At 48.2% G+C, this 27463-nt stretch overlaps 1 protein-coding gene across 5 annotated transcripts in view; it reads right to left on the bottom strand.

Annotated features, from left to right (window-relative positions):
* Bcas1 (brain enriched myelin associated protein 1) overlaps positions 1 to 15185 on the bottom strand; it is an 83047-nt gene extending 67862 nt beyond the window's left edge. For 2 of the 5 annotated variants that reach the window (NM_145670.5, NM_001415675.1), the window contains exons 1-3: positions 15029 to 15128; positions 7905 to 7981; positions 6179 to 6257 (exon numbers count right to left, since the gene is read on the bottom strand). In NM_145670.5, the coding sequence (NP_663703.3) occupies positions 6179 to 6257; positions 7905 to 7976 (151 nt within the window). In that variant the 5' untranslated portion in view covers positions 7977 to 7981; positions 15029 to 15128. Of the gene's footprint in view, positions 1 to 6178; positions 6258 to 7904; positions 7982 to 15028 lie in introns of all 5 variants that reach the window. The other 3 variants (XM_063283093.1, XM_063283092.1, XM_063283094.1) reach the window with 2 other exon arrangements.
* Between the last annotated feature and the right edge of the window lie 12278 nt (positions 15186 to 27463).

The following is a 27463-nucleotide window of genomic DNA, read 5'->3' on the forward strand; positions in this document are numbered from 1 at the left end:
TTTCTTTCATCTTCCCTGTCTTAGTTAGGGTTTCACTGCTGTGAACAGACACCATGACCAAGGCAACTCTTTTTTTTTTTTTGGTTCTTTTTTTCGGAGCTGGGGACCGAACCCAGGGCCTTGCGCTTCCTAGGTAAGCGCTCTACCACTGAGCTAAATCCCCAGCCCCTCCAAGGCAACTCTTATAAAGGACAACATTTAATTGGGGCTGGCTCACAGGTTCAGAGGTCCAGTTCATTATTACCATGGTGGGAGCATGGCGGCATCCAGGCAGACATGGCCCTGGAGGAGCTGAGAGTTCTATATCTTGTTCTGAAGGCAAACGGGAGAACACTGTCTTGCAAGAAGCTAGAAGGAGTGTCTCAAAGCCCACCACCCAACAGTGACACACTTCTTCCAACAAGGCCACAGCTCCAAACAGTACTACTCCCTATGGGCCAAGTGTATTCAAACCACCACATTCCATACAAACAGGTCTGTCCTAAACTAGTGTGTTTCTTTCTTCTTTAGGTTGGAAGAGCAAATGTGGAGTTGCTGCCCCCTAAACCAATTCAAAAAAAAAAAAAAAAAACTACTGCCAGATTTCTTTCCAAAAACTGTCCAGAGATTCAGAGCAGTAATGTGATATAGTTACAGCACCCTCACCATGGAGAGAGTTGATCAGATACTATGTTAAGTGGATTTAAATATTAAGTAAATTGCCAAAGAAGGTAGTATTTTATTCTTCTTGTGCCCACAGCTGCTAGGACAACAAGGGGAGGGCCATGGAGATGGGGGTGGGGGTAGTAGTGCGAGCCGTATTGGTAAGGTCAGGGCTTGTCTGAGAGACCCTGCCTTGAAGAATAATGTGGAGGAGAAATGAAGGATCACTAATGACATCAGTCTGGAGCCTCCACATGCACACACACACACACACACACACACACACACACACACACATACACACACATACACACACACAGACACACGCAGACACACACAGACACACATAAACACACAGACACACACACACGTAAACACACGCACAAGCACACACATACATATATACATACATACACACATACACACGCATATACATGCATACACACATACACACATACATACACATACAAATACACACATACACATACATACATACACACATACACACAGACACATACACACATATACACATACAAACAAACACACATACACACAAACACACATACATACACATACACACACATACACGCACACATGCACACGCACACTCTCATGCTCACGTGCACTCACACTTGCACATGCTCACATATAGGCACAGGCGCATGCACATGTATGTGCTCACACACAAACACACACACATGCAAACATGCATATGCATGAAAAGAAAAAAAACAGGAACAGAATAAATGTACAGGTAATTAAAAGAAAGAGAAAAATAAAAGGAAAAGATATAGAAAAGAGATACAGGATTCAAAGCCATGAAAGAAATCTTCGATGATGGTGATGATTATGACGATGTCGTGATGATGCTAGCTGGTGAAGATGGTGATGTTGATAATTAGAGTGGTCATGATGTTAATGATGATGGTGATGATGATAGTGGTTAGGATGATGTTATGAATTTTTGAAAGCTGTCTTTTGAGACATATGGAATAGTGGTGTGAACATAGCAGCAGAGGTGGCTGACTCTAGTGTCTGCTGTGTAGTGTGTTTGACCAGAACACGGGCAGATGTTTTAAGTGGGAGGATTCTAAATGAAAACCTAACCTGGGGCTGTCCCTGGAGGACCGCCGAGCTCTTATCGGCTTCTCCCAGGAGCCACACACAGAGGTGTGGAGACAGGCACTTCTAGCTCCGTGTAGTTTCCCTGTCTCACACAGCCTCCAGCCACTTCTCCGCCAGCCTCACCTTTCCAAGATATCAGGATCTCCCAGAAATCTGGAGAAAGCTGGGCTGGCCCAGGTCTTGAGTATATTGCATGTGCTGGGCTCTGGACGTGTCACAAAAGATGACAGCCAGCCCTTTGCTCCCAGAGACTGCTAAAACTTAAATGTCTTGTTTAGTCTTAAGTGTAGGTGTATGTTCATGAGTGTCTAGTATATGTGAGGTGCTTCATGTGTGCGGGTGTGAACCTGCATGCAAACTAGAGGCTAGCCGTGGGCATCATTTTTCTGCTATTACCTATCTTGCCTGAGACAGGATCTCTCTCTCTCTCCCTGGCTGGGGACTCGCCAAGTAGGCTAGACTAACTGGCCAGTGAGGCCAGGATCTATTTCTCCCCTCTCCAGTGCTGGAATCATAAGTAGATAACATTATGTCAGCCTTTTTTTAAAAACTTGGATTCTGAGGACCGACTTTCCTGACTCCAGTACTTTACTGACCCCCAGCCCCCTATCAGACCTTCATTTAAGTTATGGAAGCATTTCTAAAATGTAGAGTTGTTGCGGTAAAATTAAAAAAGGCGCGTGACCTTGCTCCCGCGAGTTCCCTCTCCACGCGGATCCGAGAGCTCTTGCTGTTTCTCCGTCAGCCGCTTTCACACACTGTCCCCTCAGCAGGTTGTTACCATGTCTGTTACCATCATGGTCCTCGGGCCATGCTAGTGTGGCCCCACTGCACACTAGCCCAAGCATTCTATAGCCCAGCATGGTTTCCTGTCACCCACTCTGTTCACGCTTCCAACAATCTAGTAAAGACATAACTCAACAGACTGTAACCCAGCAACCAGATTTATGTGTTAAAAGCTCAACGTACAACACATCCACACAATTAACTTACAACCACCTGATAAGGATATAAACTGCCCACCTAGATAAGATATAGTCCGCTGCTTATCTAGACACAGAATCCTGTACACATCCACCCCTTAAGAACATTCATAACAACCCGTATGTGTGTGAGGATGCACGGTGAGAATTGTTTACGTCTGCTTCCCTGTTGCTTCTCCCTCTGCTCTCCTCTCACTCCAGTCTCTCCTCCTCTCTAAAACTTTTCTCCCACCCATCCTTCCTTCTTGTCCAATGACAGGCCTCGTCCTATCCTATACCTGCCTTCACCTGTACAATGACATCAACCTACATAGAGTAGCCTGTTTCGGGGCTGTAACCCCAGCTAAGGTAGGATGAGGCAGGGGGTTTACTTCAGGGTCAGAATGAGCAACAGTAACAGAACCCCAAACAGAAGCAGTGAGAGCAGGGACAGTGGCTGCTCAGAGAAAACAGATGTTATTAACGTCGGCCCGGGGCCCATCATATTTTTTTTCCCACTGCCAATTAGCTATGATTTGGGGCACTGTCTGAGACAATTCCTCAGAGATCCAAACTGGCAAATCCTCACTCTGTATCACCAGCAGAAGCCTTCCTACGTGAGTAAGGAATTTTCAGTTCGCTAAGCTCATTCCTGATACGTGTGCATAGACACACACGTGTATTTCAAGGGTGCACAATTAGACAGTTCCTTCTTTACGAGCAGTTGACGAGGGATGAAAGGGAAGACACCAATTCTAAGACACTCCTTATTCGTGTGTGACAGACAGGCATCGGCTTTTGGGGAAGAGATGCGCTCGGGCTCATCTGTCATGTGTTGGGCTCTGCCATTGATCAGCCGTAAGGATGGAGACTTTTGTCTTTCAAAGAGGACAAACTCACTAGAGCGGAATCAGAGGAAGAGAAAAATGGGGCACTTTTATTTCCCCCAAAGAATTCTGAAGTTTTAGGAATAACCAGGAGGGAAGACCTGGCCAGGTAAGACTGATTCGCCCAGGGCATCAGGGACTAAAGACAGCCTACGCTGTCTGTAGTTGGCCTCTCCTTTATCCCCTCAAGTTCGTCCTTCAAAGCTGCCATTCTTACAGCCCCCCTTTACGCCCCCAGAAATTGGCACCACGGCCATCTTACAGGCAAGTCTTGGGAGGTGCCAATTCCACTCCAACATCACACAACTAACAAGTGCAGAGCTGCTCCCGCTGCCACCGCCCCCTTCCCTCCCAGCACTCAACCCAAGTTGGTTAGGTCGCAATGCCTGTGTGCAACGTGGGAACAAACGCTACGACTTCTGGGGCTTAACACAGCACGGGTATCTTAGAGCTCAGAAGGCCAGACGGTTAAAAGTGGGCCAGCTTCTAGAAATTTCCATGCCTTTTCTGAGGCTGTGTACTACTCCACAAGTCAAGTCTACCAGTATCCGTCTTTAAGCCCCACCCCATCTCTCCCTCCCTTTCCCCTCCCTCTAACATCTGTTCCCAATGTCACTTCCGTCCCCCTGGCTTCTTTCTTTATAATGAATGACCCTTTGGGTGACATTAGACCTTCACGAATAGGTCAGGAGCACCTGTCCATCTCACCCACCCACACAGCCTTCTTTGGTTACCCACAGGGAAGATATCACACTCACAGGTGCCAGGGTGACTCCATCTTGGAAGAGGAAGAATATTGTTTTGCACATCCCCGTCTCCCCTTATTTGCAAGATTCTGTGCCTTCAGGACTACTCACCTCACAGATACCCATTGCGCCCCAATGCATACATCCTCAGCGAGGACGCAGATCAGCTCCGAGATCCCCAAACTGTCCAGGTGAAGGGATAAAAACCCCCTACTCTTTTCACACAAACCCAGACACACACACACACACACACACACACACACACACACACAAACACACACACACACACACGAGTCCACTTCCATATGACAACAGAGAAGATGGCATCCTCTGAGTAATGACTACGTCACCTCCAGAGTCCCAGTAGCCACCTGTGCGTCCAGCCCATCCTCCTGCCCTCTCTACCCCACCCCCACCCCACTCCACTGTTCCCAGAGCCCACTCCCTGCCTCCTTCGGCTCCTGCCCCAGCCCCAAACCTCAAGTCTGATTAAGAGTGAAGGTGCCTCTTTGGAGAACAGATGTGTCTTTTAAAGCACATCTTTGCGACTGAGGGACATAATGTTAATTAAACAGCAGCTGGGCTATCTCCGCTCACACAGCTTGGTTTTACTTGAACTGTGAACTACGGTTAAAAGCCCCTTCGACCTTCCTTCCTGGGAGCTCTGGGCTTAGTGCCCTCTCTTCCTGCTTTCAGTGGCCACAGGTGAGCTAGAGAGCTGACTTCCTCCCGCCTTACCAGCTGGGATGGGATTGCCAAACCACAGTGGGGCTGAGGCATTTCTGTAGCTGACAACTTACAAAGGGGAACAGTACAGAGACCATGTAAATTCCTGTATTCTGCAGGCATGCAGGAGCCCGTGGAGGCCTGAGGAAGGCACCAGATGCTCGGAACTGGTGTTATAGATGGTTCTGAACCACTATGCGTGCTGGGTATCGAACCCGTATCCTGAGGAAGAACGGCAGGCGTTGTTCTTAACCACTGAGCCATCTCATCAGCCCCGGAACAGACCCTCTTCCTATATGGATAATTGATTAGGTCTGGACTGGAAGTGTGTGTGGAAGGGTTTGTCCTCTAAGTCTAGGATCTCTGGGGGGACTGAGGTTTCCTATCTTCTAGTTCTCCGAAGTCACACAGGGAAGGAGCCCCTGCACGCAGCAGGGAGGCGAGGCTAACTTGGTCACTACGTGGTCATCAACTGCAACAGAGTCACACCTCGTTTGTGTCATGTGGCATGTGCCGAGTCACATAGCCAACGAGCTGCCAAGCAGGGCCTCTGAGTTAGGTATCTTGTTCCCCAAAGCCAGGCCCTTGACTCTCTCAATTGCTTCTTCTCGTCCACTGAGAAGGCCGGCCCACAAGTGTTGTCATGGCTTGAATTGTATTTTCCCCAAAGATCCTAGGTGCTAACCCCTGTGAAAGTGACCACATTTGGAGACAGTCTTTCAGATGACTAAGACAAGGTCGTTGGGGTGGGCCCTGATATGGTACAACTGTTTCCTCATGACAGTGGGATCTCGGGTCTACAGAGAGACCCACATAGAGGGAGAAGCCAACCACCGTGGAGTCAGGATGGCCTGAACTTGGTCTTCGCCAGAACTCACAGGAGACAACTTGATGACACTTACATTCTGACTCTAGGACAGGCAGCTTCCAGTGTATAAGCACGCAGTGTGGGCCCAGTGTTTCTGTCACCCTGGGGAATAAGTACATGAACTTTCCTGGAAAGCCTGTGGCTCCCGCTTCCTCTGTCCACTGTCCACAGGACCAGAGAGGCCCACACTCCAGCAGAGTGGTCTTTACCCACAGCACTGACCTTCCTCATAGTGTTGAATCACACGAGTGGACACCACCACCGGGATGCCATTCTGAACACACTCGTTGTCCGACGTCACCTGCAACAGAACAGATGGTTTCGGTGGTCTGGTCACAGGAGGAACTCATGGGAGAGCCTCAAGGCTATGTTTGCAGAAACTGCCAGCTTTCTATCCGGCCTTCGAGCAGCAAAATGACTCTCTCAGGCCAGATTCCTGTCATCCTAAGAGCACTCGGGGGTTCATGTTTCATCTCCCCAGCTTTACATCAGCAGGCAAATCCCTGCAATACAGATGGGAATGAAAGGGGCGCTGTCTCATAAGGAACTGAGTAAGAATTTAACCTGGCGATTCAGTGTCTGCCGGGCTAACTTCACTAGTCTGTCTCGGCCTGAAGGCAACCATTAGCCACGCCTTGTATGAACACACCTGTCAAACACAGGAGGTTCATTCACTCTGTGCATGCATAGATGTACATGTATGTTTGCAGATGTGTGCACGCTTGTGGAGTTGAGAGGGCAGCTTCATGTTTTGTTCCTCTGGTGGCATCGTCCTGTTTTGAGACAGTGGCTTGGAACTCGCAAAGTAATCCAGAGTAGCTGCCTTGTTAGGTGCACGGGCCTGCCTGTCTTGACCCACTCAGAATCCATGGCTGGCTTTGTTTTGTTTTGTTTTAATGTGTGGGCTCTGGGAATTGAACTCTGGTCCTTGGGCTTGTAAGGCAAGCACTTTACCAACAGATCTAACTCCCTAGCCCCTTGACCGACATATTGACAGGCATCTTTTAGATATTCCTGACTCTAGCTCACCACCAGTGATATATGTGAAGTTATCAAGGAACTTTGAAAACACTCTCCTCCACTCTGATTCCCACATGGCTTCCTGTTAAACTGTTCTGAGGGGAAAGTCAGATACTGTGATTTAGAGGTTTCCCAGAGGTTCAATGTACAGCTAAGGTCTTGGACCATTGGAAAACACCTAGGGTTGTCAATGTCAATATGATGACATTTGGAATTGGTAATTCATGTGTGTGTGTGTGTGTGTGTGTGTGTGTGTGTGTGTGTAAGCCTGCACATGCATGCATGCATATGTGTGCATTCCTTGTTCACTGTAGGACAGTCAGTGACACCTGTGGCCTCCATACACAGGACATTAGCAGCATTCTATTCCTGAGCTAATTGTCAAAGACCTCTGCAGACACTGTCCCATGTCCCTAGGGAGAACACCGAGAAACCAAAGCCTGCGTTTGGAAAGCAGCCTTGAAGCAGCTACTGACCTGGCTTTGCTGCAGGTCCTGGCCCGCGGAGGTCGTTGGAGACGCAGGCTCCATAAACCGCCGTCTCTTCAAATTGCTCCACTCTTACATGGGGCCTGCATTTGGTGGAGGCCTACTCCTAGGTGCCCATGTGTGTGCATGTGGAGGTCAGAGGTGTACATTGGGATCCTCATGTTTTTGGGCTGCCATGCCCAACTTCTCACATGGGATTAGAACTCAGGTTCTCATGCTTATGCTGCAAGCGCTTTACCCATGGAGCCTGTCCCCCTCTAACATAGAACCTGCATTTTATCCAGCTCCTTGGTGGACTCTAGGACTTCAGCTCCCCTGACTGACAGTCCTAGCAGCGGCCCTCACACCCCATCTCTCTTCAGTGAGCCCTGGGGAGGTAGAATAGAGCTGTTTGGACCCCACTTTCTGGTATCCAGTGTGCCAGGGACTGAGGGTGCTACCTTGTAAGTGTCTGCTTCCGGGTCATGCTCCTGGTCTCCAGGTCTTAGTGGGACGCTCATCTGGTTTCCCATTGTTCCTTCAATACAGAAAGGGGAGGAAAAGAAATCAAAATACAAACCTAAGTCTTGGCACCTGCATATGAAGCCAAGATATAGACAAACTTCCGCTCTGGCTGGCACCTGGCACCTGGCACTTGGCACCTGGCACCTGGCACCTGGCACCTGGCATCTGGCACCTGGCTTTCACCTTCTTCTCACAGTGAAATTCATGGGGGGGGGGAATCTCAATGTCTTAGATACCAGTTTTAGAACTATAATTGTGAAAAGGTTTATTAATTTCACCTGTATGGGTGTTTTGCCTGCGTGGTATCTGTGTATCATGTGCATGCAGTGTCCCTAGGGGCCAGAAGAGGGCGTGAGATCCCCTAGAGCCGGACTTACAGAGTTGTGGGCATTCATGTGGGTGCTGGGAACCGGACCAGGTCCATTGGAAGAGTCAAGAGAGGAACATGGTGTCTCTAGACCGTCTCCACTGCTGACAGGACCGGGCACAAGTCAGACAAGCACCGTCATGGTAAGTTAGAATAGGAGCAGCCTTTGCTGAGGGCTTTCTCTGTGTGAAAGAGACACAATTCTAGGACTTTGTAACTAGGATCATGGACTTTGTCATGGACTAGGACCATGACAATATTGTTCATATTTGCAGACGGGGAAACTGAGGCATGTAGGCAGGTGTGTGTGTGTGTGTGTGTGTGTGTGTGTGTGTACCTGTTTGTGTATATGCACATGTATGTGTGTGGGCATGTGTGTAGATTCGAGGTTCGCCATCTGGGGGTCTTTCTCAATTGCCTCTGCCTTAGTTTTTGAGACAGAGTCTCCACTGGGCTTGGATCTCCCCGGATCAGCTGGGCTGGTTGGCTGCTAAGCCCCAGCCATCTTCCTGATAGACACGCACCCTTGCACACAGCTTTTTACCTGTGTACGGGGACTCTAAACTCATGTCCTTACATTTGAATGCAAGCACTTTGTCTCCTGAACCATCTCCCTGGGCTCTTAAGTGGCGCGTGCTTTCAGTACACATTTAAGGTTATGAAATACCTTGGGCTGGGAGACGTGTGATAACTATAGTCAGGTGACAAGCCTTTGTTTCTCACAGGGCCGAGGTTCCCTGACCCTTTCACCACCATTTAAATAGTCTTTCCGCAACTTCGGGGACAGGCGGGAAATGCAGGACCTGCGTTTTGCTGAGATCACTAGGAATCAGATAACACTGCTTTCTTCAGAAATCAGAATGTCCCTCGAAAGCTGTCCCTCAACTGTTTGAAACGCAGCGCTAAAATCAAACCAAAGGAAAAGGCTTACCGCCACCTACCGGCAGATATAAGTACAACAGAAACAGTTTGGTTCCCATGACCTCTGCAGAGGGGTGGAAGGGAGCAGTTTGGAAAAGAACATCTCACAGCTGGCGGAGGGTGGCTAGGCTCACAGGGCCCAACAGTGCTGCGACTAATAAAGCAAGAGTGACAGCCATGCCTGACGGGTCTGGGGGATTCACACAAGCTGGTGCAGAGAGCTCTAGGCCAGTGTTTCTCAACCTGTAGGTCGCGACCCCCCAAAACCACTGGATAACCCATGACGATTCGAAACAGTAGCAAAATTAAAGCTATGAAGTAGCAATTGAAATTATTTTATGGGCGGGTGACGGCACCACGAGGAACTGTATCAAAATGTTGCAGAATTAGGAAGGTTGAGGGCTGCTGCTCTAGGCGAGCACGGAATTGCAGTGTTTGCAGTGTCCTCTGGAGCTCCTGCTCACCATGCACTGAAAAAACGCTACTGCGAACCAGTTCCTAAGCCTGCCCGAGCCCAAGTCTCCTCATCTAAATGATAGCTAAGGATAATGTCAAACTTTTAATTTACATAGGCCTGATGGTTCAGACTATCGAACAGCTTTTAAAAAATAATTTTGAGGGGCTGGGGATTTAGCTCAGTGGTAGAGCGCTTACCTAGGAAGCGCAAGGCCCTGGGTTCAGTCCCCAGCTCCGAAAAAAAGAACCAAAAAAAAAATAATTTTGAAGGTTTCTAAGTGTTTTACATCTTTATGTGCATCATGTGTGTACCAGGTGACCTAGGAGACCAGAAGAGGGTATGGAATCCCCTGAAACGGAAGTTATAGACAGCCGTAAGCTGCCATGTGGGGCCTGGGAGCCAAACCCAGGTCCTCGAAAAGAGCCACAGGGCTCTTAACCACCGAGGCAGCTCTCTGGCCCTGAACACTTTAAAATACTTGTTTGTGTTCTTTCTTTTGTTCTTTCTCTTTATCTCAGTAGCTCATTTATAGATTGTCAGTATTTTTAGGTATGAGATTTCCTTTTTGGTGTTTAATTTGTGCAAATATATATATGTGTGTGTGTGTGTGTGTGTGTGTGTGTGTATGTGTGTGTATCTAGTATATAATATATACTAGATGTTAATCCTCTGTCTAGATCTAGCTGGCAGAGGCCTTTCTCCCATTCCCTGTAGGCTCCCTGCGTGCTCTGACGATAGTTTCCTTTGCTGTGCAGTGACTTTTAAATGGCGTGGAGTCTTCTTAGTTATCTCTTGGGGCTGTGTCCTATGTTCCCGGAGCACAGCTCAGAAAGTTCTTGCTTAAAGCACAGAAGCAGAAAGGGAGCCGCTGGGATTGGAAAATATGAGGGGGATCATGACTGTGGGGGAGGAGACATGGCAGGAGGATTCACGGTAACAACAAAATGTTTGACGGTGTCATGCCGAGACCCAGCACCTCAACACTAACTTAAAACTAATTAACTAATTAGGACAATATGCCCATCTCCAGAGATGGTGTTCTGCGCAGGGCCTGGCACGTGACAGTCCTGCCTAATTCTAGCCACAAGCAGGATCACCTTTGTCACTGTCCTCACTTTTCCTGGCCAGCTTCCCTCAAAGGTGCTTGGTAGATCTGTGCTTGGTTCTCAGTCCTGTGAATCGTGAAAAGTTCTGTCATTAAGGTTCCTTGCTCCCATCTCCGGTACTTTTGTTGGGAGATGGCTCTGTAGGTAAAATGCTTGCCACGCAGGCACGGGACTGAGCCCAGTCTCCAGGAGTTCTGTACGCAGCTGGCCATGGTGGTGTGCACCTCTAATCCCAACACTGAGGAGGCAGCAAAAGGCATACGGGTCCCACTGATTATCCTATCTAACCTACAATGTAGGCTCCAGACCAGTGAGAGACGATGTCCCCGAAAACGCCCTTGCAGAGGACCTTGGTTCAATTCCCAGCACCCACACAGTGGCTAACAAACATCTGTAACTCTAACCCTGGGGGATCCAACATCTTTTTATAGCTTCTGAGAGCCCCAGGCACACATGCACACACACATGTACACATGCACGCACGCACGGCCATGGCTGTACCGTTGCCCCTCATTTTAGCCATGGCTTAGCAGCAATCCCCATTCCTGGGTTGGGGATAAATGCACACAGCATTCGAGCCTGCCTTGGCAGAAGGACCTTCCTGAGAACTTCCTCTCAGCAGGCAGCTAAACGACTGTTAGGTACAAGGGGGAGGGCTTGGAAGGGCTGGACGGCGAATTAGTCACCCAGCAAACAAGAAACACCTTTGATCAATGCAGTGGAATTCGAGCACACCATGAGCCACCCGCCACTCCTCTGACAGTGTGCCAACGTGGCCAGGCTGGCACACTGGGCAGCACCAGCCTCTCTCTGCCCCCCACCCCCATCCCCAGGCAAGGTCAGCATTGCTGGTGAATCGTGAGAGTAGACCTTCCTGAGGGCCTGGCACGGTGCTGGTGATTTGTGGCTACCACCAGGGCGTCGGTCATACCCAGTGGTACAGCTTGCTTCCTGTATGGGGGCTAAGGACAGAAATCCGCCCTCCCTGAACTCCTCACCCCAGCTCGGCATGGGATGCCTGGGATCCAGGGGAAGGGTGTCTGGCTGCAGGTTTAGGCATGTGCTCCGCTCCTGGAACACTTGGGTGCTTTTGCTTACACAGTGACTGCTTCTGGAAGGTGGACAGCGTGATAGTTTTTTTCCCCCTTTTGTTTTATTTCTCTCTGTCTCTTTTTACAGTGTTGGGGATTGAACCCAGAACCTCAAGCATGTCAGGCGAGAGGTCTACCACTGAGCTACCTCCTGGTCTCTGGCTTGATTTTAAAGAGAACATTTCACTACATTGCTTAGGCTACCCTTGAGTTTTTTCTGTAACCCAGTGAGACCATGAACTTGCAATCCCCCTGCTTCAGATGATCCGGAGTAGCTGAGAGGACAGGTACCTCCAGGTCCAGATTTGACTATTCTTGTTCTGAGGACCAAACTGAGCATCTTTAAATGAGAGATAGGGGTAGTAATTAGAGGTCCCCTGTGCACTGGGCAAGGCTGGTACTGGCCTCCCTGGGCACCCTTACATGCAGGTATCTATCCTTCTTGGATCCTGGGTGGCCACCCATGAGTAATGACGGGAGTGTCCCCCTGCAGTGCACTGTGGGCATCTGCTCGCCTCACATAGCCTTGCTTTCTGCTTCCCTTCCGAAGTTTCCATTCCACAGAAGAAGAAACTGAGGTGTGGCTCTGGTCCCTCCCCATAGGCAGGTGATCTCTAAGACCTCCACACCTTGTCTGTTCTTCCTATTGCCTGTCCTTCCTGCATTCTTCCAGGCCTCGCTTCGTGCTCATTGGTCTAATGGAGAAGAAGAAAGCTCTAGAGAGGCATAGGTAGAGTTTGAACCCCAGTCCCTGAGGATTCAGTGCAGACCTCAGCCACTTGACTGCACAGTACTAGGGTGACATGTGCAAGCACTGGTTAGGACACCAGGCACTGTGCAGGAGGAGCAGAGCCTGAGGAAGGGAGGTGGCTGTCTTCTCAGAGCTGTCTGTCCTTCTCCCCCTGGATCGCTAGACACAAGCCAGCCAGAACGGGGCGTGGCACCCACACTGCTTCCTAGAATACATATCCTCTTCCTCAAAGTGAACACGCACCCAGGATGCGTGGTTTCGCAGTGCGTGCCTGCAGTCCCAGCACTCAGCTAATGCTGAGCTTGGAGCCGGCCTGAGTTTCACCGTGAGACTCTGTCAAAACACTAAAACCAAACCAGATATGCCCCCGAGGGTCTTAGAGTTCTTTGGGGGGGGGAAGTAAATAAAAATATCTGGGTCAGAGCTGGCTCCTTCTGCCTTTCTCTCAGGTTGAAGCCACTGCAGTGTACACACAGGCACACATGCCCCTGGGCTGAGGGCAGCAGATCACAGCAGGGCTGGAACCGGAGTTAGGTGGCTTCAGGTGCCAGGAAAGGCAGGACAAGAATCCCAGGCATCAGGATGACGCAAGGTTAACAATTTTCTTTTTCTTTTCTTTTTTTTTCTTTTCTTTTTTTCGGAGCTGGGAACTGAACCCAGGGCCTTGTGCTTGCTAGGCAAGCGCTCTACCACTGAGCTAACTCCCCAACCCCTTCTTTTTCTTTTCTAAGAAGGGTCTCACAGTACTGTACAGGTTGGAACATACCATGTGACAGCATGGCTTCCAACTCACTGCAATCCTCCTGCCTCAGCCTCCCAGGTGCTAGGTTCTGAATATGAGCCTTCTTTTTGTCTGTTTGTCTTTTTCTGTATTGCTGAGGGTGGAACGCAGGGCCTTGGGTTTGCTAGGCAAGGGTTCTACCACTGAACTAAACCCCCAATCCCCTTTCAAGACAGCTTTTGAAAAACCAAGATTCATGGCGTCACCGATTTTATTTTTACCGAGTTGAGATTTTGTTAATCAAAGATGCCTTGACATTAATTTTTCACTTTGTGAATTTTGTCTTAAAATGTATTTGATCTTTTTTATACTTTTATGTTTTTAATTTTTAAAAATTTTATTTATTTTTATTGTATGTGTATGAGCACTTGCCTCTCTCTCTGTGTGTGTGTGTGTGTGTGTGTGTGTGTGTGTGTGTGTGCATGAACATGCAGTGCTCACAGAGGCCAGAAGAGGGCATCATACCATAAGATGGTTGTGAGCTGTCCAATGTATACTGTGAACAGAACTCTGATCTTCTGCAAGAACAACATAGCATCTGAAATGCCCAGTCGCCTCTCCAGCCCTTGTTTGTTTGTTTGTTTGTTTGCAACAAGGTCTCACTTTATCCCACTGGTTGGCTTAGAATTTGCCATGTAGAACAGGCTGGCCTTAAACCAGGTGCCACCTGAGTGCCTCCTGAGTGCCACCACCCCCAGCTTTAGCTGGTCTTGATGACTAAGTCTTGTAGTGTCCCTTGTGAATACAGGCTCCTTCCTTCTGGCTGTTACTTGGATCCAACAGCTTCAGGACCAGTCCCCAGTGCCCTCCCCAGCCTCGTTCTCTGCACAGGAATGTGCATGCGACCTGACACAGACTGAAGTTTCTCACACATATGGGCTTTCGTGTGTATTTGCCCTCCAAGCTGAGTTCCCCACATTACAAACGAGCAAGTGGAGGCCCACAAGGCTGAAGGAACCTGACTCCTGGTTACGTGACCAGCTTGTGATAGCGTGGAGATCCTCTGAGCATCCTGACTCTTCTAGGCAGCAGAGTGGTTCGGAGGGCAATGGGACTACCCAGGGATTTGAATGCCAGATAGAGAGTGCCAGATTCACAGAGAACACTTAAAGAGCCCCTTTCCCTGTCTCCTTGGGTCCTTGAACAACACCCCTAGTCACAGATTAGAAGTCTGTTTGGCTGTGAGATTCTTTTTTTTTTTTCTTTTCTTTTCTTTCGGAGCTGGGGACCGAACCCAGGGCCTTGTGCTTGCTAGGCAAGCGCTCTACCACTGAGTTAAATCCCCAACCCCGACTGTGAGATTCTTGACCTGACACTGGTCCTCAGTCTGTGATGACTCTTCATTGCTCACAGAGGCCGGAGTGATTTATGCTGCTTCATACTCAACACAGCCCCCATGGCCAGTGATGCTTTTTATGAAGAACAGTCTCTAAGTCCATTTCACAGACAGTAAAACCAAGGCTCTCACATGCCCAAGACCACACAGCAAATGAGTGAGAGATGGGGCCAAGTTCTACCCTCTATCTGATCCCCCACCACAAGCAATAGACACTCCAGCTGAGTTTCAAGGGTCTGGAGGTGGTTACCTGGTGAGCTGGTTGGAGTATCTTGTGTCCCCCACAGTTTCCAGCAGTCGGTTCTGCTCAGGGTCCTGAGTCTTCAGCTGTTGCTGCCTGGTACTAGACTATCTGCAGAGGCTGGTCCTCTGCCCTTTGCTTCCTTGTCGGGCCTGCTGGCTGAATACACAGAGTAGGACAAACATACGCTGGGAGGAGTCCTCCCCGCCCCTGCCTGCCCCATGGAAGCGTGTCTCTTCCTGTATTCAGGTGCCTCTGCTCCCAGTAAAAGACAGAACACCCACATGCTCTTACATTCATGCCTCCGAGGCACTTAGAGCACCCATGTGGGGCTGTGCAGGTGGACCTGGATGCAATCCCTCTCTGTAGCAATTGCCTGTCACGGTCAGAGCAGGGAGAAGATGTTCTGTGAGGGTCCTGCCCTTTACCTGCATTGATTCTGGGGTGGTATCTCTACCATGTCCAGGTCACCTAGCCAGGAGACACCTTCCCCCACAAAGCCTAGTCCTGTGAAAGCCCTAAGTCCTGAAAAACAGTTAAACAAAGAGTGGCTTATTGCTGTAGCGAAACCACATGACATTGCTGAGTGTTCTTTTCCTCCGCTGGCCAGAAGTTATTTACTTCTCTGTTTGCTTGAAGCAGGGTTTCATATAGCCCAGGCTGGCCTTGATCTTACTATGCAGTTTTTTTTCTCTTTTCTTTTTTTCGGAGCTGAGAACCGAACCCAGGGCCTTGCGCTTACTAGGCAAGCGCTCTACCACTGAGCTAAATCCCCAATCCCTTACTATGCAGTTTAAGAGCATCCTTTGGTCCACCTGCCTTCACTGCCTCCGTGCTGGGATGTCCGACTTACATGATTCAAGAAATGGAACTCTGGGCTCTGTGCATACTGGGCAAACTGCTCTTCAGCGAAGCTACGTCCTTGAGCCAAGACAGTTGAAGTGTGCAACAAGTTAGTTACATTGTGTGGTAGGGATGGATCTGATACACTTGGGAGCAAAAACCAATCAAGCCAAAGAAGACACAAAAAAGACGGATCAAAGAAGCAAGTGTGTAGCCAGCCAAGGGGGTGCAAGCCTTTGACCCCAGCACTCAGGAGGCAGAGGCAGGCAGACTCCTGAGTTTGAGGCTAGCCTGGTTAACAGAGTGAGTTCCAGGACAGACAGGGCTACATGGAGAAACCCTGTCTTGAGAAAGAAAAAAAAAAAAAAACATGAGAGAGACAGAGAGACAGAGAGGGGGGAGGGTGGGGAGGGAGGGAGAGAGAAGAAAAATAAAGAATAAAAAAGAGTAAGTTTGGTATTATTGCAAGTAAGTTTGGTATTATTACACTTGCTAAGCAGGAGCTTCCTGACAGTCAAGGCAAAGGGAAATGTGTTAAGAACACTCCTGGGAAAACATTCAAGAGAAATGTAAACCAGTAATTAGTGAGGCTTCGGTCAATAATGCACCCATTCAGATGCGCTTCATGACTATTTGCCGAGCATCAGGCTATATATGGGCCTGGTGGGCGGGGCCTCTCCACCCACCCGGGCTCATCACTGGACACAGAGTCCTAACAATATAAACTGGACTCACGGCATAGGGTCTTGCTGACAAAGAATAGCCACAGCAACTGAGAGAATGCAGAGCATAGAGTCAGAAAGCCTCAGAAGAGTCAAGCCTGCTTTAACTAAACCGATTCCCCAGGCAGGCGCGCTCAGCTCTGGCCTCAGCTCTGGCGTCCCCGGAAACCCATACGCAGAGCGGCCACCACTGCGCACTGTGCGCACTGTGTAACGCAATCTACTCTTGGTCCTGGCTCAGACCTTGATTCTTATAGACCAACTGGGTGACGAGTGTGTCACTAACTCCTCAAGTGTCTCACAGCCTCCTGGCTGGGAGACCCCTGTGTTCATTTTGCATCCTATTCCCGATTCACCGGAAAGGGCAGTTGGCGGGCAAGACTCCAAGAGCAAGGTTCCATGGCTAAGAGCTGACTGGCCCTGTTCACCCTCAAATTATCGCTCGCAGCTACTTGCTGCCCTCCTCTTTGGACCTCACTTATGCTCACACTGCAGAGGGAGTTTGACTGAGGACACTCACTGAGGGGAGGCTCTCAGGAAGTGGCAGAAGGTCGGAGACTCCCATTCAGCACTCACTGCTGCTGTCAACAGCCACACCGAGGGCTGCACTGATAAACTACCAGCCTCCTGTCGCTACAACGAAACGCCTAAGTCGGGGCTGCTTACAGAGCAAAAACGTGTGCTTTGGATCATGACTTGGTGGTTCCAGTCCATGACTGAATGGGTCCAGAGTCTGAACTGCACAGTGGGGAAGAGTGGCAGAGTGACCAGACTCACTCTCTGGGGGCAGAAAGAAAAGAGGAAGAGGAAGAGACAAGGGATCTCATAAAACCCCTTGCAGAGAGGTTCCCAAAAATTGAAGGACCAGTAAGGCCCCACCTCCTTAAGGCCACAGCACCTCCAATGGCTAAGGGACCCTTATCCAAACCATAGCAGCTGGCTATGGAGTTTGCAAAGAGAAAACAGTGCAGGCTTGTTTCAAAAGCAGGGAGAAGTACGGGGGAGGAATGAAATCAGGATTTTCTCCTTTCTCCTTTTCTCCTATGGTCTCCTAATTCACCTTTCATACATTATGTTGGTTGCTCAAGTCATTGCAAGTTAAAACAGAATTTAAAACATTAAGCAATCATGCGAATTTTACCCTCTCCTGTACACTGTGCAGAGCTGGCTTGACGTGCAAGGAACTCTTGTCATGGAACCCCAGAAACCTCACAACTGCTCTCTCAGCAATGTGTGTGCATGCGTGCTTATGTGCTTGTGTGCTTGTGTGTGTGTGCATGTGCTTGTGCATGCATGTGAGCGTGTGTGTGCTTGTATGTGTGCATGTGCTTTGTGTGTGCGCATGTGCTTTGTGTGTGTGTGTGTGTGTGTGTGTGTGTGTGTGTGTAGGCTGGAGAGTTGCCTTGGTGGTTAAGAGCCCTTGTTCTTTACAGAGGACCTGGGTTGAGTTCCCAGCACCCACATGGCAGCTCACAACCACCTGTAACTCCAGTTCCAGTGGATTTGACACCCTCTTGTGGCCTCTGTGGGTACTGCACACTGAGTGCACACATCCATGCAGGCAACACACACACTCACACACATACATAATGAATAAATCTTTAAAAGCTGAGTAAGTGCTTCACAGGACTAACAAAGGAACTGTCTTCCCTCCATATTGGGACACTCAACCTTCTGGCTTTGATTTACTGATGATGAAGACAGAACAGGAAAGGAAAGAACCTTTGGGTCCCTTCCTTCTCCTTGAGCACAGATTGGTCAAGAAGTGGAATTAGGCTTGTGTGTGTGTGTGTGTGTGTGTGTGTGTGTGTGTATCCTTGTGCATGTATGTTTGTATATATGCAGATACACAGGCATATGTGTGTGCATATATGTAAAGACCAGAGGCCAACCTTAGCTCCTGTTCCTCAAAAGCTGTTCTTTCAAGAGAGAGTCTCTCACTGATCACAAAATTAGGGTTGGCCAGGTGCCCAAAAGACTCAGGGACCCTCCTTCTTCCTCCTTCTTCCTCCTTCCTCCTCCTTCCTCCTCCTTCTTCTTCCTTCCTCCTCCTCCCTCCTCCTTCCTTCTCCTTCCTCCTCCTCCCTCCTCCTGCCTCCTCCTTCTTCCTCCTCCCTCCTCCTTCCTCCTCCTACCTCCTCCTGCCTCCTCCTTCCTCCTCCCGTCTTCTCCTGTCTCCACTTCTACAGCACTGAGATTACAAGTGTGCAACACCATGCTTGGCTTTTTTCACCCGGGCTCTGGGGATCGAATTCATTTTACTGATTGAATTATCTCTCCAGCTGATATCTGTGGCTCTCGGAACATGCGCCCCCACTTCTGGGCTTGGCATCATACTGACTTGCTCAGCAAGCAGACACAAACTCAGACCACACACACAGTTGCAGATGCAACATCTACCTTTTACTCCCAGGCTTGCTGGACACCCCCACGTGGATGACGGGACCCCGAGTGGTAGGTGTGAAAGGGTGGTGAGCACAGCTATTGTGCATACACGCCACGTAAAACTCTTCATGTACTCTCAGCTTTGCTTATACAACCTCAGCTCACAGATTACACTATTGAGAATATCAAGTAATGGGGCAGAGAAATGGCCCGGAGGTTAAGAGCACTGACTACTCTTCCAGAGATCCTGAGTTCAATTCCCAGCAACCACATGGTGGCTCACAACCATCTGTAATGGGATCTGATGCCCTCTTCTGGTATGTCTGAGGGCAGCTACAGTGTACTCACATACACATTCATACACATTATCTACACATACATATGCTAGAAGAAGACAAAGAAGATGAAGAGGAGGAGGAGGAGGAGGAGAAGGAAGGATTTCAAGATGGTGACCACAGAACACTAAGCAGATCAGAACGCCCTGGGTGGAGATGGCAGTGAGCATCCAGGGCCAAGACTTCCTGGTGTGGGCCTTACCTCCCGATGAGGCCATGCCATGCTGGACACAGAGCACAGCCACTCTGCCTACAGACTTGAGGTGCTCACGACACACCCCTGACATGATTCACCTCCTAATCTTCTCGCCCTAGGATCTCCACCCCTCTTCAAATATTGACTGACCCACACAGTTGTCAACTCCTGTCTCCAGAATCTGGATAGAGCCAGTTATAGAACAGCCTCTAGAAATCTGAAATATCCTAGCACCATCTCCAAGCCAGTCCTGACCCTGTGTGTATTCCATTGTCTTCCAATACGGAGCTGTGCCTCTGCTCACAGAGCCAATGTCAGCTTTGCGTGTGTGTGTGTGTCTGTGTGTGTGTGTGTGTGTGTGTGCATGTGTGTGCGTGTGTGCATGTGTGTGTACGTGTGTGCATGTGTGCATGTGTGTGCATGTGTGTGCGTGTGTGTGTGCACGTGTGTGCGTGTGTGTGCATGTGTGTGCATGTGTGTGTGTGTGCGCATGTGTGTGTACATGTGTATACACATGTACATATGTGGCCAGAGGACAACCTTGATACAGCTTCTCAGGTGTCACTGGTTTTGTTGTTTGTTTGTTGTTGAGACAGTGTCCCTCACTAGCCTGAGCTCACCAAGTAGAGTAGGCTAGCTGCCAGCAAGCCCCAGGCACCCACTAGTCAGACCGTCCTAAAAGCTGGTTTTGCAATGCCTCAGCTCTTTTTTGTTTTTGCTTTTGTTTGTTGTTTACATGATTTCCGGGATCGAACTCAGGTCCACGTGCTTGTAAAGCAAGTACTTCACTGACTGAGCCGTCCCTCCGGCCTCTCTGCTATGCTTTAAGGATCTGAGCTGGCGTGGACGTGATCCCTTACAGTGCAGTCCTGTGGACTGAACCTGCAGATGGCAGTCAGCCTCCTGCCTGGGTGAGTTGGCCAGTCTGCTCCAGTGGAGAGAGCAAGTCGGCTGTCACCTTTGTCTGTTTGTCTCACTGGCCACCTGGTGTTCTTCTGAATGGTTTCCCTATTCTATCTGATGATGTTCTTCCCATAATCCTGTGATGCTGTATTTGGGAAGCTAGGAAAGGAAGCTGAGGGAAGCCCACTGCCTTCCTCAGTTCAATCTGTGGCTGACGCTAGCTTCAGAATTCACAGGGAGATCCAGGCCTCACTCTCATGAGGAAACTGGGATCTAGAGTTCCTTCATGAGACAGAATAACCCTCGGAGGCCCCTGCCCACTCTGTTCATCAATTCTCACATGTATGAAGCGAGTGTATTGGTAGTCACCCGTTGCAGGGTTCCTGTGCGAACTAAAGGCGGATAATTTGCTTAAAACGCTCGACAATGTTAAATTACCATGGCCATGAAGGGATGGCACTGAGATTTCTTTCACAGATAACATTGGTCTTTAGAGGTGCAGATTTTTAGCAACAGAAGGTCCAGTATGCGTATATAAAAGTACAGTGTGTGCATGTCTGAATGAAGCTCTCCAAGTATCCAAGAACATGGGGCAAATAAGGCCGTGTAAACGCTGTGGTGTGGTCCTCACAGGCTCTGGGAAGACAAGTCAGAGAGTTGCTCCTCCTACTTCTCTGAGGCCGAGCCGTGCTATACAGCTAGGCTCAGCTGTCTTCCTGTGTCAGCCTCCTGGGTCCTGGTATTCCAGGCACGAGTCACCACATCCCATCCGAAAATTGTCTTGATCTAGACACATCTGTCAATACTTTAAACGGAGTTAGAAATACATTGCCCAGAGGTCCTAAAAATTTCCCTCACCAAATGGATTTCTGGGTGGTTTTGATTCTGCAACAAACATAGTTAAGAGGCAGAAAGTATGGAGTTGACTGGAGAAATGGTTCGTGGGTTGGAGCATTTGGTGGGTAAGCATAAGGACCTAAGTTCAAATCCCCAGCACCCTTGAAAGGGGCCAGGTGTGATGTGTCACACATACAGTGGCAGCGCTGTAGGAGGCAGAGAAAGGAGAGTAGTTAGGGTTCTCTGTGGTCAGCCTAGCTCTAGTTCTGATGAGAGATTCTGTCTTAGGGGCAAAAGGCAGACAGGGGGAAGCAGGACACCTGACTTCTACCTCTGGCTCCCTTATGTGCACACACCAGCATGGACCCCACACATACATGCATATCCACTACATGTAAACCACACAGAGAGACACACGTGCAAAATAAGATGAAAAACATCCGGGGCTGGGGATTTAGCTCAGTGGTAGAGCGCTTACCTAGGAAGCGCAAGGCCCTGGGTTCGGTCCCCAGCTCCGAAAAAAAAGAACCAAAAAAAAAAAAAAAAAAAAAATGAAAAACATCCTCCCTCAAAAGGGTTCTATTAAAAATGAAATCAGGTTTCTTCTTCAGATTTGCAAAAGTTTTACGTTTTATAGCATCAAGCATTCTTAAGAATAATTTATAACCTTCTGTTATTTCACAAATGGCTCTCTTTTATCTTATTTTTGAAAATTCCAAAGAATTAATTAAAATGTTGTACTAAAAAAAAAAAAAGAATCCAAGTACTTCCTATTCAGAAACCAGTGACTATCACAAGAGTCAATAGTAAAAAAGGAAAAAAAAAAAGAAAGCCAACAATATTATTTTATTTTTATTTATGTGTGTGTGCTTGTGTGTGTATATATGTCACATGTGTGCAAATACCCACATTAGCTAGACAAGGGCATAGGATCCCCAGAGCTGGACTTACTGGCCATGTGAGCCCCCTCCATCCCCCGACATAGGAGCTGTGAACTAAACTGTGACCCTCTAATAAGCAGGACACGCTCTCAACTTCTAGCCATCTGGTCAACCCCTTGCTTTCCTTGTTTTCTCTTATAAAATAAAATAAAATAAAATAAAATAAAATAATAAAATGAGACATGCTCACACTTCAGTTTGGTATCGTGTTAATAGTTATCTGAAAACAATGGTTAGATTCTGTCTCTCTTCCTCAGCTGCGTGTGTGTCCTCCCTCAGCTGCACACTTGTGGAGCTGTGTGTTCTTCACCTTATCCAAGCAGCAGAGGCAGAGGCAAGAGGAGATGCCGCTCTCTTTCATCACGGCAGACTCCCAAGAATCACAAAAATCTAAAATCATACTGCTGGCTTTTGCCTCTTTAAAATCTTCAACGCGGGGCCTAGACAGATGGCTCAGTGGTTAAGAGCACTGACTGCTCTTCCAGAGGTCCTGAGTTCAATTCCCAGCAACCACATGGTGGCTCACAACCATCTGTAATGCGATCTGATGCCCTCTCCTGGTGTGTCTGAAGACAGCGACAGTGTACTCATATACATAAAAATTAATAAAAAAAAATTAAAAGAAACCATTTAAAAAATCCATGCAAAACAAATAGTTTTGTTGGAAGACTATTGGAGAAAATAGTTATATTTTATACTAATGCTATTTTCTTTTCTTTTTCTTTTTCTTTTTTTTTTTTTCTTTTGGAGCTGAGGACCGAACCCAGGGGCTTGCGCTTGCTAGGCAAGCGCTCTACCACTGAGCTGAATCCCCAACCCCTAATGCTATTTTCATTAACATTGAATGGGATTATTAGACTCATAAATGAATTTACGACTATTTAAAACTTGTTAGTTTTGATTTCCAACATGACAAAGGTCACTAGATGCTGGAGATTGGTCCTAATGCTTTGATTCATCAGGAGTCTACTTGTCCAGACGCTGAAGGTTGTTGTCCCCAATTGATTTTGATCAATCAGTAAAGATGCCAAAAGCTAATGGTTAGGCACCGGGCACAGGTAGGACACAGAGAGGAACGGGCAGATTCACCACTGGCCACTTCCCCAGTCAGCCCTGAGGTAGCAGGGGAAGGTTTAGCAATGCCCAGCCTGGGCTGGAGAGATGGCTCAGTGGTTAAGAGCACTGACTGCTCTTCCAGAGGTCCTGAGTTCAATTCCCAGCAACCACATGGTGGCTCACAACCATCTGTGATGGTTAGATACACCAGACGCCCTCTTCTGGTGTATCTAAAGACACTACATTTCATTCATTCATTCATATATATATATATATATATATATATATATATATATATATATCTGTCCAACCTTTGAGGTAGCTTATTTTTAAAAATAAGCTAATGTGTGTGTGTATCTTTCGCTCTCAGATCTAAGCTAGCTCCTGGGCAGGTGTGCGCGTGCAATCTTCCAGGAGCCAAAGTGGTACAGCAAAAAGCTCACCGATACAGCTAGGTCTTGTGTGAATAAAAACCTAAACTCCTTCCAGCCCTTGATTGTTTCTGACGGTGTCAGGGTGTGAGTCTGAAACGTCCCCACAGGTCATGCTCTGAACGCTGTCTCCTGTAGGCAGGGATACTTCGAAAGGCGAAGGTAGGGTCCAGTTGAAGCAGATGGGTCACTAGGGGGCTGGCCCTTGAAGGTAGTTCGCGCTCCTGGTTTGGTCCTGTGTCCTCAGATGTCTGTAGGGCACCATGATGTGAGAAGCCCATCACAGGCTTGTCCGGCCCCTAAGCTTACTCATGCCTTTCCCCATTGGGATGCATTAGCACTTTGAAAATGCTGAGCCCTAACCCTTCTGCATCTCTTACGTGTTGGGTGTTTTGTCTTAATGAGAAAGGCAAGTGATACGGCTCCAGAGGACACAATTTTAATTATTTTTCCATAATTTTACAAGAAGTAAATTTTCGTTAGAAAGTCCACAGGGAGTAGGGGCTGAGAGTGTAGCTCAAAGGCAAAAGAACTCAGCGAGCCCTGGTTCAAACACCATTATGACTCAAAAAGATGAATGGGAAGAAAAAACTGCAAAGGAATATGCAAAAAAAAATCTATGAGCCTGTCTTGGGAAGACCCTTTTTGATAGTTGTCTCATTTCATATCGATATCATACACAGAGCACTCATTCCAAAACACTGCTTCGGTTCTGTTTGGAGACAAGGATTCGGTAGTCATGACCACCCCGTTTTTGTAAAGCTCCCCCTCTTGGGTTAAACAGTGACAATCACTGACATTATAGCAATTTGGTCCCTGGAACTAAAGTAACTTGTTCTTTTAGATTCTCCCCTCCCTGGTCACTGACAGCCCAGGAACGGCTGGCCGGCAAGATGGTTATTAATAGCTCACAAAAGGAAGCTTTTCAGTCCTCCTTCCCACCTCTTGCCATCCCTCTAACTCTCCTGGGACAGCAGGTGTCAGGTTCTGGTTCTCACACCAGAGATCCCCAAGACAGATTTCCTCCCAAATGAAATGTCAAGACATGGATCATTCTTCTGCCATTGATTCATCCTTCTGGTCAACCTTACTCCCTATAGGGCGTCGGGGAGTTCCTTTCCCCAGTAGGGTTCCTCTCCCCTCTGTTCTCCTTTCTGCTTCCCCTCCTTGATTGATTCTTTCTATCTCTTCTCCTTGAGCAGCTCAGACAAAGACTATTTCCATCACTCTCATCACCACTGCCACTGGGTGAGTCACCATTAGGTGACGTTTGAGATCTCCCTGCTTTGGAAATTCTTCTTTCAGACATGAGCCACACAGACTTCTTAGAGGTCCAGACCTGAGGCAGAGAGTTTCCCTTGTGGGAACCGGTGGACAGGGCTCTCTCTTCCTCCCAGTGGGTTCCTACTAAAGAGCCAGTGACTTCAGTTCATCCCTTCCCTTTGGCTTAGTTTCTGTTGAATCTTCTTCTTCACTCTGCTGAGCAGACATGGGCCACCAGTCCTCTAAAAGGGGCCCCATTACCTCAGTTTCTCTTGTTCTGCTGTAACATGGCCTGGCTAAAATGTCCCCTCATTAATTCCAGAGGGTATAGTCCATCTAACTTCCAAACTCACTAAGACACTAAAGATTCTCTCCAATATGGTGGAAGATGGGCTGGGTTTTATGTTCCCAAAGCCCCACCCCCTTTCTTCACCCCCACCACCCTTCTCTCAGCTCTCTCTACTCCACCTTCCAAGATCCTGGACTTCATTCTCGAATCTGACCCTCCTCCTAACTGACCATGTTCCCTTTCTCAATGCCTCCCTTCTTTGTCAATTTCGTGCTACTTTCCAAATCCTGTTATGAAAATTCTACTCCAGAAAAAAAAATGTCTTTCCTTTTGCTGGCTGGAGAGCAAGGGCTGCCTCAGCCATTTTCCTTCCTAGACAAATCTCCTCCCACATCAAAGTCCCTGCTCTAATCAGGTAATTGGAGCTGTCCAGCTCCTCCAGTGGTCAATCAAGTTCTGGTCCCAGTGAGCTGTGGCTATCAATTTGACACAAGCCTAGAGTCCGCTGGGAAAAGGGAGCCTCAGTGAAGAATTACCTCCACCAGACTGGCCTGTGGCTACGTCTATGAGACATTTTCTTCATTGCTAATTGACGTAGGAGGACCCAGTCCACTGTGGGTGGTGCCATTCCCTAAGCAGGTGATCTTGGGCTGTATGAGAAAGCAGGCTGAGATGGTCAGAGGGGCAAACCAGTGAGCAGTGTTCCTTCATGGGTTCTGCTTTCTGTTCCTGCCCTGGCTTCTCTCGACGATGGACTGCAAGCTGTCAAATGAAAAATCCTCTTTCCCCTAAGTTGCTTTTGGTCTTTGTGTTTATCACAGGAGCAGAAAGCAAATGTTATTATGTAAGAACGAAACAAAAAACAAACAAACAAACAATCCCCCCAAACCCAAACAAAACAAAACAAAATAACAAAACAAAAACCAGTAAGATGCATAGTCCCGACATAAAGTGAGTGAATAAAAACCATTCCTATTTCTTTTAAAGATGTGTGGTTGGGGGGTTGGGAATTTAGCTCAGTGGTAGAGCGCTTGCCTAGCAAGCGCAAGGCCCTGGGTTCGGTCCCCAGCTCCAAAAAAAGAACCAAAAAAAAAAAAAAGATGTGTGGTTGGGGTGTGTGTGGATGTATATATACATACATATAAACGTGTTTAAGATGGTATAATTTAAAAACTATACAGTCTGCTTAATGACACATAGTTCTCTTTTAGAATACATTTAAAGCGATTGCTTTACTCCTTCTATGTTTACGACTGTTGGACACTTGGGGCACAGCGTGCTTTTGATGTGTTTAAAGTACATTACTAAGTTTTAATTTAAGACATAATTGATTTCAAGATTTTACTAACAAAATCAGGTGTAAAAAGCCATTAAAATGTAAAAAGACGGGGCTGGGGATTTAGCTCAGTGGTAGAGCGCTTGCCTAGGAAGCACAAGGCCCTGGGTTCGGTCCCCAGCTCCGAAAAAAAGACCAAAAAAAAAAAAATGTAAAAAGACATGAAGGAGCCGTAGATATGACTAAAATGAAACCTCAGCTCTTAAGGCGCACCCTCTGCGGCCATTGCTCGTCTTAACTCTGTTTACCCTCTGCGCAGGCAGTCTGAGGTGCCAGGCTCACACACTGCGGTACCTCCCAACCCGTTTCCTTGTTTCCTCGCAACACCTTTACATCCTGTCCGGTTCCTCTCCAGGCTTTGCCTTACTGTTGGGGTTTTGATGCCCCCTTCTTTTCTTGGCTCTTGCTGCACTTCTTTCTTTCTGGACTCCGGCCCTCAGCAAGATTCCTGTTCCCCTATCCATTCTCCGGGACCCCTCCCTGTTCACTGTGACAAAATTCCCAGGACTGAGTTGAGGATCCCTACTGGCTTTGAATCAGAGCCCACTGTCCTTCCGTGTCCCCTGTGATCGCCTAACCCAAAGGGGAAACTGGGGCTAAGAAACACTGATCTGCTTTCTCTTTCTCTCTGCCCTATGTGGACCTACCTGACTCAGCTGATGGAGACTGAGACTCCCTCCCCAGTGGGCACCATTCCCTCTTACCCTCCCAAGAATGACTGCCATTCCCGACCTCAAACTAACCTCTAAGATTAGATCACATTTGTTACAAATTGACTGTGTTGTAGTGCCTCTTGACCACAAGACCCGTGATAAATGAAAACAGCAGTTCCGGGGCACGCTGGGCACTCTTCATAGCCCTCTGCTTTTTTCCGTGGCGCCTGACCCAGGGCAGCCTGCATAGCCAA

The sequence above is a fragment of the Rattus norvegicus genome, chromosome 3, assembly GCF_036323735.1.
Source record: "Rattus norvegicus strain BN/NHsdMcwi chromosome 3, GRCr8, whole genome shotgun sequence".
In the NCBI taxonomy this organism is placed as follows: domain Eukaryota; kingdom Metazoa; phylum Chordata; class Mammalia; order Rodentia; family Muridae; genus Rattus; species Rattus norvegicus.